The sequence below is a fragment of the Electrophorus electricus genome, chromosome 19, assembly GCF_013358815.1.
Source record: "Electrophorus electricus isolate fEleEle1 chromosome 19, fEleEle1.pri, whole genome shotgun sequence".
NCBI classification, from domain to species: Eukaryota; Metazoa; Chordata; class Actinopteri; order Gymnotiformes; family Gymnotidae; genus Electrophorus; species Electrophorus electricus.
In genome coordinates, this window is record NC_049553.1 from 10486155 (window position 1) to 10502552 (window position 16398).

The following is a 16398-nucleotide window of genomic DNA, read 5'->3' on the forward strand; positions in this document are numbered from 1 at the left end:
GAACAACGCAGAGCAAGGCCACAAGGCAGGGTTTAAATACATGAACTAAATGAGGGACAGGTGTGGAAACTCAAACGAGGGGCGGAGAAAACGAAACTATGGCATGGAACATAAATACACACGACAGGGAAAACATGGAACATGGAAGCTGGAAGGACTAATCGTGACATATACATTGGAAAGCAGCACTATGCATCACTGTAATTCAAAGAGAATCCTTTCTCACCACATTTTCAGATGGTTATACAAATATTTATAAGTACACGAAATAGTGCTTGGTGTCTCTCTTAGAAAGGTTTTATTAACATTAGTATTATGAGGATCAAGTGGTTGAAGTCGTCTTAAGTTAAAAATCACACGATACAGAGGTACAAGGGGAGGCATACTAGCAGTGTCAGTGAGGCAGTAATATCAGTATAATTCAACAGAAACTGCCAATTACTTGGGCAAATTCTATTTATTGTAATGTTGTTCACTGATTTGTTTATCACACTTTTCAGCATTTCTGCATTTCTGTTTATGTTCATACACTGTGTAAACTGGAACGTTTCTCCCTTGCTGGCACAAAGACCAAATGAACAGGGACGTGACATCATGCTACGTAAGTTAAAGTAAAACGTAATCATTTAAGAACGAAACATCGAAGTGCCAACGTTCCTGGATATTAAGTAGCTCTGGGAAGACCTTTTAAAAACGGCAAAGAGAAAAGTAAAGCTATGTACATCATAGAGTGCTGTAACGTAGCATTCAGATTAGTTTCCACTGTCAACTGCAAGAATAAAAAATAGGGTCATTATCTGAAAGTTACCGTATAGACATCTGAAATACCGATCATGTTGCAATATGAACTTTGTCTTTAAGAATATTTTGTGCTCACTGACCAGGCGTGAGTTTTCCAAAAACAGCCAGTCTTAGCGAATATCCAACAAACTTAACGAATGACGTGAGAAAAGAGCGAGTGAGCTCTGCAAGTGTCTCTCGCAGTGGATTGGCTCTTTGGTGCGAAACTGAACTTGTGAATAATGAAGATATCGTGTAAGTAGATAGATTAACGTAGAAAACACAAAACCTTCAGAAAATGCACCCAGGTTGGTGAACTATCATTATGTTCTGCTGACTGGTGGATATCGAGTGCAGCATGAACTACAAAATGCAGCAACATAAAAATGCAGCAAGACGTGGGAAATTGAATTACAATTATATTTGTCTTAATTATAAAGACGCACGGTTTTACAGTATGTAGATACTAAAATTGTCATCTCAGGAGTTCTAGTACATTTTGTTTATATGGGCAAGTTTAATACAATATTGTTGCTTAAGGAAATAAATATGCAGGCCTATTAGGCTGATGTATGAAAGATGTACATTTATTTGCTGAGTGATGTGATTTCTTCTGAAAATAATTAAAGAAGGAAGATGGAAATGACAGAATCTTCATCACTACAGATACAAAGCAAAGAGAGAAGCATGAGTGACCCTCCTATGTGTAAGTTACAGCTCATATATATATATATATATATATATATATATATATATATATATATATATATATATATATATATATATATATATATAAAGCAGCAGAGAGGCAGGCTGAAGGACTCATTAAAGATCTGGAGCAGGAAATCACTGATCTAAAGAGGAGAGACACTGAGCTGGAGCAGCTCTCCCACACTGAGGACCACATTCACCTCCTACAGGTTAGTGTTCCTCTCTCTGCTCAAAGACAACACAGCACATCACAGGACAACACTCCCCATGCTGAGGTGTTTCTCCTCCCTCCTGCTTTACTGTAGATGTACCCAGCCCTGAGCAGCCCTCCACACACCAAGAACTGGACTGACATCAGTACTGACACTGATGTGAGTGTGGAGTTGGTGAAGAGAGCTTTGTCACAGCTTCAGAAGACTCTGAATGAAAAGCTCTGTAAAACATTGAATGAGATGTTGAAAGAAACAGGTGAGAAGCTTCCATATTGGACAAGTTTTCTAGACATAAATCTGTAACATAAGAAATCTGTGGTCCAAGAAAATTAATTAATTCATTGACTGAGTAACTGATCAGTGTTATTTAGAATACCTTCATTTTACAATTATTTTTTAAGAGTCCAAGACTATAAAATCATCTAATTGAAATCTAATGAATGTCATGTTTTGTTAAAATGAGTCTCTAAAGAGTTGAAAAGGATTCAGCAGTATTCAGGTAAAGTAAGGTTTCTAGAGTTTTCTCACTTTGTTATTAATATATTAACTGATATGGATCAGCATCATAAGTGTATCTTGTTAAACCATATAAAGCTGCATTAATTGTGGTTAACTGTAAAGTTCACTGAGTAGCTCGTTTATTAGGTGCATCTGCTCTATAGCGCCACCTAAGGGGACACTAGTCCATTTTTTCTGGCCAAGGTGCATAATATGAAAATTATTACATATTATTACAAATTATTACAAAATTATTACATATACATGGATCACTTAAATTTAGATGTAATTATTCTGTAATTGTCAGCATTGTAATGCGAGGTGGCCCGAGTGCCGCAGGGCGAGGGACAGGATGCCCCTCCTCCAACGTCTGGGACGTACATTTATTAACATTTAACATAAAACACTAACGGCACTCACAAGAATCACACACGATTAATACAAACAAGAAACGGTTAACATTAAATACTGACGATAAACACGTATACATCTAACAATAACGAATATAATGTTTAACATCACCATTGACAATAACACACCACATTAACACGTTACATCAACAGTGACCAATGATGCTGGACACCATGACGTGGGTTTAAATACACACAGACAAATGAGGTGCAGATGTGTGCAGGCGTGGCCACAAACGAAGGTCCTCCTACTGCATGTGGCTGGCAAAACCACGTGCCTCGCGGGAGGCGAGCGTTCCGTGACATCTACAAAATACAACAGTGGTACAGGAGTGGTAGCATACAACTTACAATTGACTGTAAAATATATGACAGTCTATTAAGTACAGCTATGTAGTAGATACCCTGTAAAGTGATTAGTGAGTTTCTATTTAACTCTCCTACAAATCCTCTTAGAAATTTTAATCAGTGTATTTTAATCAGGTTGTCCACAAGATGATGAAGACATTATGTTCCCTTCATGCTCATATACACTCTTTCTTTCAGAGGATGTGACTCTGGATCCTGATACAGCTCATACCTACCTCATCCTGTCTGATGATGGAAAACAAGTGACAGAGGGAGACATCAAAGAGAATCTCCCTGACAACCCAAAGAGATTTGATATGTATCCTGTTGTCCTGGGAACGGAGGGGTTCTCATCAGGGAGATTTTACTATGAGGTGCAGGTCAAGGGGAAGACAGAGTGGACGTTAGGAGTGGCCAGAGAGTCTCTTAACAGGAAGGGGGAGTTTACACTGAGCCCTCAGGATGGATGATGGACTGTATTCAGCTCCACTGATCATCTCTCATATATGTCCACTTAGACAATTTTTACCAAATCATCTCAGGAAACTATAAGAAAAAGAAAAAATATTTTAAAGCAAAAAGGTACCTAAAGTTGAATATAAAAATTAGATACACAGCAACAAGGAAAAGCCTACACTTAAGTTGTTGTGAAGTGGAGCAAGTCAAAGCAGGACACACATGCATTAATGAACAATGGTTATTTAGGGAAGTTCTATATTCAAAGTGGACGTCACAGTCCATGGTGGAGTAGCCAGGAGTAACTAAGAGAAAACCATAAATCATATTAATGAGACAAAAACAAACAAAAGCATAGAATGCACTAGGTAGTAAGGTGAAGACTGACAAAGGAAATCAGGAAGACAAATTTATAAATACTCAGGTAGATTAAGAGGAAACAAGACACAGGTTTAACAATTAAAGCAGAGAGCAAAACATGATGCAAGATGGAGACTAAACCAAAACAAACATAGCCACACGTAGTTAGCACCATGGGAACCATATGACCAGGGCGAGCATCCATGACAGATTTGTAATAGTTATCAATGATGTTATCCTCTCTTCTTTCTCTGAGATGTAGAGGTAAACTTTGTACTGGAAGTGTGCATCACCACATAAAATCATGAGCTATTGTTAGTTAAAATCTAATGTGTTGGTGGGCTTGATGTGCATAATCAAATTTTGTTTGAGTCATAAAGTCTAAGCATGAGGTATTTTACTTCTCTCCAACTTCTCTGCCATTATCACAGCTTAATGAACCTATTTGCTTCATTTCCATCACATCAAACAGTTCAGCCTGCTTCTCTGTACAGACCACATAACTGCTCATTTGGGTATATGAAATTGAGTACAAAAAAAAAAAAGTATTTATGACACCAAATAGAACTTCTGCATGTAACTATTTCTGCACCAAATTCTGCTTGTTCCACCTGCATGGTGTATAAAATCTTTTAACTCCACTATTTTCTATTTCTCCATTGTCCAATACATTATAATGCTTTATTACTTTGATGGAGAAAGTGCCGCACAGCAAGGAGCAGGATACACAACATCTCTCGTCGCAGACAGACATTTATTTACACATGATGAGGCACAGAGAAACAATCAAGGGTAATGCACCTCACAAAGCAAACAGTGCAGCATAATACAAAATGATGAAAAAGATGCACATAAACAAAAGCATGAACGGTAACAAGATCAACGGACAGGACCAGTGAACATATGCACACGCGTGAACAATGGCCGACAAATGGTACTACAGACACAAGGGATTAAACGCATACATAAGTGACCTGATTAACAAGGTGCAGGTGTATGAGAACAAGTGTGACATGGCTACAAATAAGTGCGCAGGCACAGACACCAAACAATGGGATGTAGGATAGGGGAGCGTACCGCACCCAAAGGGCATGAATCCCGACACAGCCGCCGTCGGGACAGCAAAGTCCAGGCCACCCTGGCATGGAGAAGCCTGGAGCCAGCACTGTGCAAGGCAGGCTGGGAGCCACCACCAAGGGAGGTCTCTGGAATGAGGGGGGAAAGGCTCCGTGGTGGGAACAGCAGGACCAAAGGTGCAGCAATGATCGGCATCAGCAGCCACTTTGACAGAGCCGGAAGAGCAGTAGCGACCAGTGACAGCGGCGGCCTCGATGGCAGCACGCTTCCTCTTGGCGTATGCGTGCTCGGTGCCGGTCCAGAAGACTCCACCTTGAGCACACACCTGTGAGCAGTTCTTCAAATGAGCACAACCTGGGTTAATAGCTAACTAGCTAATTCAGAAAAACACTCAATCCTCTCATAAAGATGCCAATCTTAATAGGATATTAATGCCAGGTGTATTACCATAAAATCAGTATTATTCGTGCCTACTGTAAATACGTTACAAATTGCACCCATTACACAGTAATGCATTTCTAGTGGCCTCCACAAAGGCCACATAATTATGAGCTCAACATAGGCCATAATGATTTATAATTATGGCCTATGTGGAGTACATGATGTTACCTTTCATTAACAAATTTCACACTGAAAAGCAGCACTAAGCCTTGTATAGCATGATAACGAGACAGAGTGGACACAGGTGAGTATAAACAGTAACAATAGAGATCACTAGAATTCTGGAGATGAGGACATCTGGAGGCCAAGAGTTAAACTGCCAGGTTCCTCTCTGACACATAAGAATGTATAAGGCATTTTTTATTATCTAATGGCAATCACAATAAAACATTTTAAATCATGGCCCATGTGAAGTATATTGTGTTACTTTACATTAACTTATAAACAGCACTATGCTTCACTGTGTAATTCAAAGAGAATCCTTTCTCACTATATTCACTTTCAGTTGGTCATACAGACATTTATAAGTACATGAATCAATGTTCAGTGTCTCTCCTAGAAAAGCTTTATTAACTGGGTGAAGTCCTCTTAAGTTAAAAATCACATTGTACAGATACAGAGGTACAAGCAGACATACTAACAGTGTCAGTGAGGGACTACCATAACCATTCAGTATAATACTACACAAACTGTCAATTACATGAGCAAATTCTGTTTTGTTAATGTCCTTTTTCACAGTATTTCTGTGCATTTTATGTTCATACGGTGTGTAAACCGAAACGTTTAATTCATTAAAGCAGAATAAAATAAAAATAAAATGAACAGGGAAGTAACGTCATGCTAAGTAAATGAAAGTAAAATGGCATCATATAGGAACTGCAACCTTCTAAAAAGCAGCAAAGAGAAAATATTTGTCCTTTAGAGAGTGTTAAAGCATATAATTAAGATTTTTTACGTATATGTGGATTTTTTGCAACTGGGACTAGGACGGTTATAGGGTTATATGAAATACTGATATTGTTACAATATGAACTTTCTCTTAGGGCAGTCTGTGCTCACTGACCAGGCATGAATTTCCCCAAAACTTGCTAATTAACAAAGATCCTTAATGAAGATATTGTTCTTAGCCTTACAACATTCTTGGAAAAAGCACCCAGGTCATTAAGCGAAGTTGGGAAAATAGTGAAAGATCATTACAGTCCACTGACTGTTGCATAGCAAAAGCATAGCAGGAGGTGAGAAACTGTATGAAATTTATAATTACTGTTATTTATTTTAGTAATTAAGACAAGTTTTTCAGTCTGTAGGTAAATAATAATGTAATCTTAGACGCTTGTGGTTTTGTTTATATGGACATGTTTGATAAAATATTGTTGCTAAGGAAAGAAGCATGCAGGCCTATTGTGAGTGCCGCAGAGCAAGGACACAGAGACCTCTCTCAACACAGACAGTGTAACGTTGAGCGGTAAGGAGGCGGACGCATGTTCGGAGAAGAGTGAGATTTAATAGGGGAAATCCAGAATCAGAGTCGTTAAGGCAGTCCAGAGTCAAAGTGCCGACATGGAGAGCACAGGGATACATGACAAACGAGACACAGGCTAGAATACACGAGTAACTAAACACACGAAAGCACACAGATTAAGCAGGCCATAACAGACCAGGAAACACGGAGGCTAGGATAACACAAAGGCATGGAGTACAAAGAAACATAGCCATTAGAATAAACATACATTCAACCAAAATGAAAAGCAACACACTGGGATCAAGACAGAGTTTAAATACATGAACTTGTAACAAGTCATAATTTAATATAATAAGGCTAAAATGTTTAATCAAATATTAGATTAGTTGACCCCTTCGTCACAACTTTATTGATTATAATCTAAAATTTAGGCCTTTGCAGCTTTGTGACATTACAAGTTGATCCTTAATGAAGATATTTTAGGGCAGACTGTGCGTTCTCTACTTCATAATCATCAAACAGCTCAACCTACTTCAGTACAGCCACAGCTGTTGGGTCACCAAAGCTCAAGAACTGTATCCTCTTTAATCAACTTAATTTTTTTTTTCTGTTTTGAGCGTACACTGTAAATTGAGACAAGATATACAGGTAGAGTCTGTTATGAGATAAACTCGATAATCGTCCGATAGCAACTACGACATATATCGAGAGATTGGGTTGATCAAGATCATTTGTAAAATCATAACGAAATTCCGTATCCACGAAAAAAGTCGTGTTTATTAATAAATCGCACCAGGAAAAAGGTTTCTAGCCACAGATTACAATGAAATGTATGAAATGAAAGACCAAAAAACGTATCCTACTTAAAGTAGGAACATAACTCATGGCACATTTGAAATCTTTCCAATAAACGCGGACTATATTCGACGCCGATGCAGGTGTACTGCAACAACAACTGTAGGAACCAGTGACTTGATTAGAACCATTAAAGAGGGGGCGAGAGTGAATCTTGTTAATGTATAATGTAAAGAATGAATGATTACCACACTTTTAAAATTTACCAGTTTTATAACTGCTGCATTTTTTACTTGTAATAGTTATGTAATACAGTTACTTTTTGTATCCTGATTACGCAGCATGCCCTGGGTAGATGGATACTCGGTGTCTCTTTAAAAGCATTACTGAGTGCGATAACCCACGTGAGCAGAGAAAACGACAAGTTGCCGATAGATATGTAGGATGATGGTTATACTGACAGTGTCGTAATACTTAATCATTCAAACAATCAGTTACAACTGCTAATAGTCAAATAACTGCCCCCCCCCCCCACCCACCCCCGCGCACACACACAAGTTTCCGCTACTTTGCACAGTTCATATTCACGTACTGTGTTAAACTGAAACGGGACAGAACAAGGAAGTGCTACGTAATTCATGTGAGGTGAGGATAGGCAAAACTGAAACGGGAAGCTCACATCGAAAAGTGAACCTTGTTCGTTACAAAATGTCCCAGTTCCATCGCTACTGGATGTTCTTTAACTCTGAGACTGTAAACAGAAAAATTGCAACCAGCTGAAAAACAGTAAAGGTATGTGTTTCAGTGAATGTTCAGACGTTTCTCCACTGTTGGTCTATAGGGGTGAACCGCAGGAGTGAACAATCGATGGCAAGAGCCTTCAACCTAAAGTTAATGTTTTAACAGTTAAAATAACCATTAAAAGGCAGTATGAACAATGTCTCAAAAATAATATAAATAAATCTAATGTAAAAATAATATTATATGAATGTGAGTAAATTCTCATAACACAGAAAGACGTGGCAAATTAAATTACAATTACAGATACATCGTCTGTCCTTATTTTAATAAAAAGTTTTACCCTGTACATATAGTCTGTCGATACATGAAAATGTCATCTCAGGAGCTCCAGTGCTTTTGCTTATAATTGCTTGTATTTTTTTTTCTTCTGAAAAGCATTAAAGCTGTAAAAAAGAAATGGCAGAATCCTCATCACAGCTACCACCTGAGAAAAAGAGGCGTATGACTAGCCAAGCTGAGTGTAAGTTACACATCTTATACACACGTGAATTTGATATAGCCTGTGTATTGGCTTTATTAGTTACTTTGTTTTGTACACCTGTGTGCTGTATCAGTAACTGATCAAAATAAAATCATAGTACTACAGAATGGAATCATTTTCACTCTGAGCTCCATGTGGGCCATGTAAACCATGTTAAGCAGGAGTTTAAAGTCTGAGGTGGGAGTTGCTGAGTCCTTGAGAATGAAGATAGACACACATAATGATGATCAAACTCAACTCAGATTATAAATCAAAAAAGATTTACACCTTTTATTTACTGTTGTCTTCTTTTCAAATTTAGTTCTGAAATATTTAGGAGTAATGTGTGATGATAATTTAAATACATTATAATATAGATTAAGAATAAATGAAAGTTTCTTCATGTTTCTTTTCTTATCAGTCACACATGACTCCAGCTGCATCCTGTCTGAGGAGCAGTTCATGTGTTCTGTCTGTCTGGATGTGTTAACTGATCCAGTCTCCACTCCATGTGGACACAACTTCTGCAGGACCTGCCTTACACATTACTGGGACAATACTCCACGATGTCTGTGTCCATTATGTAAAGAGACGTTCACCAGGAGACCTGAACTCAAGATTAACACAACACTGAGAGAGGTAGTGGATCACTTCAAGAAGAAAAGCAGTCTTGATAAGCCTGATGTTCTTTGTGATGCCTGCACTGGAGTGAAGTTCATGGCTGTAAAATCCTGTCTGGACTGTGCTGTAACATTTTGTAAATCTCATTTAGAGCCTCATAATAATGTTCCTAAACTTAAGAAACACAAGCTAATAAACCCTGTGAACAACCTGGAGGACTACATATGCCAGAAGCATGAGAGACCCCTGGAGCTGTTCTGTAGAGAGGACAAGATGTGTGTGTGTCAGTTCTGCACTGAGACAGATCACAAGACACATAACACTGTTCCTATAGAGGACGAGAGTAGAGAGAAAAAGGTGAAAGACACTATAAACATCAACCTTAAAAAATGCAAATATATATTTTACTTAATTTATTAACATTTTAAGTAATTAATTATGCTAAAATGATTATAACACTAATTTTATTATTTAAAACATTCTCTGAGAAAAGCTAGGGAACCATTTATATTTAAAATATAAATGCAAATATTCTTTGTTTTCCTCTCTGCCCACAGACACAGCTGGGGAAGACACAGTCAGAGGTGCAGAAGATGATCCAGGACAGACTGAAGAAGATCAAAGAGATCAAACACTCACTAGAGCTTGGAAAAGTGAATCAAACATAATATAATCCATATCTAATATAATATGTAGCTTCAGTTCCATTTTGCAGATCTTAACAAACTGATTTTAAATATCTTTTCACCTTTGATGTTTTCATTTTTAGTGGGTTTTCTTTCCAGAAAAGCACAGAGAAAGAGATTGCAGACAGTATTGAGGTCTTCACTGCTCTGATACGCGCCATTGAGAGAAGCCAGGCTGAGCTGCTTCAGGTGATGGAGGAGAAGCAGAAAGCAGCAGAGAGGCGGGCTGAAGGACTCATTAAAGATCTGGAGCAGGAAATCACTGATCTAAAGAGGAGAGACACTGAGCTGGAGCAGCTCTCCCACACTGAGGACCACCTCCACCTCCTACAGGTCAGTGTTCCTCTCTCTGCTCAAAGACAACACAGCACATCACAGGACAACACTCCCCATGCTGAGGTGTTTCTCCTCCCTCCTGCTGTACTGTAGATGTACCCAGCCCTGAGCAGCCCTCCACACACCAAGAACTGGACTGACATCAGTACTGACACTGATTTGAGTATAAAAACTGCAAGTACAGTTCTGTCTCAGCTTCAGAAGAATCTGAATAAGAAACTTAATCTAACGATAAATATAAAGTTCGGAGAAGCAGGTAAGAAGCTTTATATTAGACTTTTTTTCCAGGCATATTTCTGTAACATTATAACATTACAAATCAGTGGTCCAATGCTCTAAAATCATCTCTTTGAACTCTAATTAATATCATCTTTACTTAAAATTAGTCTGCACAGAATTGAAGAGGAGTCAACAGTATTCAGGTACAATGTGGTTTCTCATTTTTTCCTAATTTCATTAAATGTTATTACTATATTTAATATATTAAATTACACAGATCAGCGTCACACAACCGCAACTTATGGAGCCATTTATTATATTTAACCATTAATCATGGTTCACTGTAAAGTACACTGTAAAGAGTTGCCTGTTCATTACATGCATGTACTCTATTGCTGTGCCTGTAGACTACCAATCCTTTTTTGTTCAATTTTGTGTAATATGTATCATTTCAATGATGGCAACCTTTCTTGTATTCTGCCCAATTGTGCCATAGTTCCAGTGGCCTCTTTCATTACGAATCTGTTCTTAAAATAATGCCAGAGTAGTATTTCACTGTAAAATGTATGGCAGCCTTTTCAATATAGCTATATAGTAGATGCCTTATAATGTGATTACTCAGTGTGTATATGCTATGCTTCTACAAACCCTGTTACAAATGTTGATCAGTAAGATCCCCTGGATGATGTGGACATTACGTTCCCTGCATTCTCATATAGTGTATTTTTCTCTTAGTGGATGTGACTCTGGATCCTGATACAGCTCATCCCAGACTCATCCTGTGTAATGATGGAAAACAAGTGTCATATGGAGATGGAATACAGAATTTGCCTGACTACCCAAAAAGGTTTGATAGGTATCCTGTTGTCCTGGGAACGGAGGGGTTCTCTTCAGGGAAATTTTACTATGAGGTGCAGGTCAAAGGGAAGACATATTGGGATGTAGGAGTGGCCAGAGAGTCCATTAACAGGAAGGGGCAGTATACACTGAGCCCTCAAAATGGATGCTGGATTGTGTGCCTGAGGAAGGGCAATGAGTACAAGGCTTGCGCTGGACCCACTGTCATACTATTCTTGAAGGAGAAGCCCCAGACGGTGGGAGTGTTTGTGGATTATGAGGAGGGTCTGGTCTCCTTTTATGATGTGGAGGCCAGGTCTCATATCTACTCTTTCACTGGTCAGTCTTTCGCTGAGAAAATCTACCCATACTTCAGTCCTTTTACTTCTGTGAAGGGTACAAACTCGGCTCCACTGATCATCTCTCGTATATTTAAGACTTAATAAATCTTTACCCACTTCAGTCATCTCATGCAACTATGGGAACAGGAAAAAATATTTTCTGTAAAACCAATGGCATAAGCATGCCAACAGAGTAATATAATCTCAAATTTTATTCTGTTTTCAAACAAATGCTTACATTTTTAATCACTTCAATCATCTATAAAACTACAAGAACATAAAAATAACATTTTTTGTTTTACCAATGGTGAAAGAATATCAGCAGAGTAATTTGAATTTTTTTTTTCTGTTAAAAACAGTACATAAAACACTACCTAATGTTGAAAATAACAAGGAATAGTCAATTTTGTTCTCTCTTCACCATTGGACATATAGAATATATGTACTTGACATGTGTATCCTGACATTGGTTTAGTCACAACTAATGGTTAAAGTTATTTTTAGCTGACAGTTTTAGTTTCATCAATAAAGATTTACTTTACTGATTATAGTTTATATTATAGATATACTTTAGGCTTCTGCAGTTTCACGTCATTCCAAGGTGAGGCTTAATTAAGATGTTTTGTGATGGACAGTGTGTTCTCTACTCCAGTACCACCTCACCTCAAACAACTGTTTCACAACAAAGCTGTTCATTACAGTTTAAGAGTCAGCAGCGCTCAAGGCCCCGCAGTGTGTAAACCCTCTTGAATTAAATTAGTATGCTGGTATTTATTGCTATAACTAAGAAAATGCTTTCTTACTGTTCTTACTTTCATTTGATCATCTAAAGGCCATTCCCAAGTAATCAAATTAATTTCTGAAAATTATTCTTGAGAGCAATAAATCCTCTTTTGCATAGCAGTAAGGAAGCAGAAGCAGAAAAATTATAAACATTAAGTCAGCATTGTAACAGGCCGAGTGCTGCTGGGCAAGAAGCAGGACTACAGACTCTCTCAATGGAGACAAACGTTTAACCTGCTATACAGACAGCGGCACGCACGTGTAATGCAAACTGTGAACGTGAACACACATTCGGTGAACATGAACATGGTCAATGACCGACAATCATGCACACACTAACAAGGGTTTAAATACATACAAACATGACAAGACTAAACTGAAGCAGGGGTGTGCTTAACAACATAGGCGTGCTTACACACGAGACACAGTCCACGAAGATCTCCCACTGCACGCGGAGGGTCATACCACGTGACTAGTGGACAGGGAGCAGTCCTTGACAATAAGATTGTAAGGGTTGGCACTAGGCCGAGGCCCCCTCCGGCCACCAGGCCTCAAGTCAGGCACACTGCTAATCAGGCTTGATGCCCAACAGCTGGGCTAGATCTATATAAGCCCAGTCACTCAGTGCTGGGTTTTTGCTAAAGTTTTGAGCCAAGCTCCTAGCCAGTAACTTTGGGTACTGAGGTCTTTGAGCCCCTGTGCTACACCTCTCTTCTGCTCTGTGAGGGTGTCTGTGTTTTTATACATCCCCTCCCTTCTCCAGTTTTCCCTCTTAAGCCTGTCTCTCTCCTAAGCCATTAAAGTTCCTCCCTGTTTTCTGGTTTTGTTTGGAAGTTTTAATTTGGTTTTCCCCAGTGCATCGGGGCTGCCATTCTTCCCGTGGCGTCCTTTGTTCTCCCTGTTTCCATGCTCAGCATAGTGTTTGGTTTCTCTTCTTGTTTATTCTTCCTCCATTCCTTTGAAGTGCGATCTATGCGCGGGTCATTTTGATGGCTGCCGCAGTCTAGCGGGAGTTTGTTTACCTCACAGCAAGGCGGCCGAGGTTCAACTCTCCAGCTTTGGTTTTTTTACTTCTCTTGCTTTACCTGTTCTTGATCTAACTGTTTTGCACACGGCCCCCCATCATCAAAGTGTGGTAACTCACCCCGTAGGCTGTTGGTGTCATCACTTATCTCACCTGGGTTCAAGTCCCCAATACAAAGATATCACGTCATTATGATTGTACTTTGTTAACACCTTAGCTTCATGTATCATCTTTGCATTTACAGCAATAAAAGCAGTTAAAGACAGGCTTACCTGAAGGAAAAATGTCACACATATTACAATTACCACTCCAAGATTAATAAACAATAATACAACCGAATATAGAGTCTAGTAAGGGTGTTGGGCCCAGTGTTCTTTTCCTTCATTCAGGAATGGTGGCAGTGATTTGAAGGCAGCCTTAACTGAATGCTCAGTAGCTCTGAGTCTCATTGTGAATAACACGTTCTACAAAGCTTTAAACAGGGTGTTTCACAATTATGGTACTGAATATTACAAAATAAGTCACATAGGCATATTGTTATGTGTTTTGTTTTGTGATGTGTGTGATTGTCCTCTATAGGAAAAATATAAGTTGTTTATCACACTATGGAATACAGCAGCATCTTGGTTATGGAGGCAGGAGTGTCCTTTGACCCCAAAGGGCCATGGCCACTCTGAAAGATGCACTCAGCACAGTATATTTTTAATACTTACTATTTTGAGATGAGTTAGCAGTTCATTTCATCTACTCACCAAGAGGTTGGCCATTAGGCGTGTCCATCTCCTCCAGATGGATGTTCATGAGCTTTTTAATGGCTTCGTTTTCCGCATTCCATCACTTTCAGTGTCTCATATTCTACTTTGACATGAATATATATTTTCAGTTCTGTAGCAGTTTCATTTTCCTGATAGTAGTTGTTTTTTCACACCCAAAGGATCACTGTTGGTTTCACTGTCTTCCATTAAAACTTCTATCATTTCTTCAATGGCGACATCCTCCAGTTCCAAGTTCAAAATTCCTTTCAACATTGCAGGTAAATAATAACCAATTTTCAGTAAAAATCTGATTGAATGTTTCAGTTATTTCTGTGAATATATGGGTGATCAGTGTGAATAACTATATGCTATTGGTGAATGTTCACAGTGATGTCAGGTAATTTCTGCCAAGCTATTTAAGCTTTACGAAAAAATACCAGTAATTGCATAAGATGCAGTGTTCATTCTCATTTTGTCAGAAATGAAACTCCACTACTCACTGAGAGGTTTGTTGTTACTCCTCTCAGTCTCATCCAGGAGAACATGCATGAGCTCCATAATGGCTTCAGCCTCATGTTTACCATCCATTAAGCTATCCTTCAGCATGTGGTTTCCTGTTTTAACATTTAGCAATATTACGTTTCTTTCTGCTGTTTATCCTACCAACAGTGGTTTTGTAGTCAGAACCTTCACTCATGTGGAGGATAGCCAACACAAAGTGGAGATGGAAACAGACCAACTATAGTATCTAGTAGTGCCCCTAAAGACTTTTCTAACAAAGAACCTGGTTCTTTAAAAAGGGAGATAGGGTAGTGTGATTATAAAGTTATTCACTCTGAGGCTGGTGGTTGGTCATCTCTATCTCTATGTTAGGACCTACTGGCAGGTCTCCAACCTCTGCCTCTCCATCTTCTTTTACTGGCTTTCAGTTACTTTCCTTCCTTCTGGTTGTTGGTGGACCTTACTTTCTCTGTCTTTCCTATTTCCTTTTGTCCAAGGTATGTTCCATCTTCTTTTACTGGCTTTCAGTTACTTTCCTTCCTTCTGGTTGTTGGTGGACCTTACTTTCTCTGTCTTTCTTATTTCCTTTTGTCCAAGGTACGTTCCATCTTCTTTTACTGGCTTTCAGTTACTTTCCTTCCTTCTGGTTGTTGGTGGACCTTACTTTCTCTGTCTTTCCTATTTCCTTTTGTCCAAGGTACGTTCCATCTTCTTTTACTGGCTTTCAGTTACTTTCCTTCCTTCTGGTTGTTGGTGGACCTTACTTTCTCTGTCTTTCTTATTTCCTTTTGTCCAAGGTACGTTCCATCTTCTTTTACTGGCTTTCAGTTACTTTCCTTCCTTCTGGTTGTTGGTGGACCTTACTTTCTCTGTCTTTCCTATTTCCTTTTGTCCAAGGTATGTTCCATCTTCTTTTACTGGCTTTCAGTTACTTTCCTTCCTTCTGGTTGTTGGTGGACCTTACTTTCTCTGTCTTTCCTATTTCCTTTTGTCCAAGGTATGTTCCATCTTCTTTTACTGGCTTTCAGTTACTTTCCTTCCTTCTGGTTGTTGGTGGACCTTACTTTCTCTGTCTTTCCTATTTCCTTTTGTCCAAGGTATGTTCCGTCTTCTTTACTGGCTTTCAGTTACTTTCCTTCCTTCTGGTTGTTGGTGGACCTTACTTTCTCTGTCTTTCCTATTTCCTTTTGTCCAAGGTATGTTCCGTCTTCTTTTACTGGCTTTCAGTTACTTTCCTTCCTTCTGGTTGTTGGTGGACCTTACTTTCTCTGTCTTTCCTATTTCCTTTTGTCCAAGGTACGTTCCGTCTTCTTTTACTGGCTTTCAGTTACTTTCCTTCCTTCTGGTTGTTGGTGGACCTTACTTTCTCTGTCTTTCCTATTTCCTTTTGTCCAAGGTACGTTCCATCTTCTTTTACTGGCTTTCAGTTACTTTCCTTCCTTCTGGTTGTTGGTGGACCTTACTTTCTCTGTCTTTCCTATTTC

At 38.8% G+C, this 16398-nt stretch overlaps 1 protein-coding gene across 1 annotated transcript; it reads left to right on the forward strand.

Annotated features, from left to right (window-relative positions):
- The first annotated feature begins 8201 nt into the window (after positions 1-8201).
- Positions 8202-13378, forward strand: LOC113578321 (E3 ubiquitin-protein ligase TRIM39-like). The gene is made up of 8 exons (XM_027011509.2): positions 8202-8342; positions 8727-8811; positions 9233-9789; positions 9990-10085; positions 10218-10451; positions 10548-10710; positions 10841-10876; positions 11409-13378. Exons 2-8 carry the CDS (start codon positions 8748-8750, stop codon positions 11951-11953), a joined length of 1695 nt encoding a protein of 564 aa, XP_026867310.2. The 5' UTR covers positions 8202-8342; positions 8727-8747; the 3' UTR covers positions 11954-13378.
- The last annotated feature ends 3020 nt before the right edge of the window (positions 13379-16398 follow it).

Excerpts from the sequence above, each read along its gene's own strand:
- LOC113578321 (XM_027011509.2), top strand. The coding sequence starts at position 8,748 with ATGGCAGAATCCTCATCACAGCTACCACCTGAGAAAAAGAGGCGTATG. Across the intron at positions 8,812-9,232 it reads TATGACTAGCCAAGCTGAGT|TCACACATGACTCCAGCTGC; the intron begins GTAAGTTACACA and ends TTTTCTTATCAG. Across the intron at positions 9,790-9,989 it reads ACGAGAGTAGAGAGAAAAAG|ACACAGCTGGGGAAGACACA; the intron begins GTGAAAGACACT and ends CTCTGCCCACAG.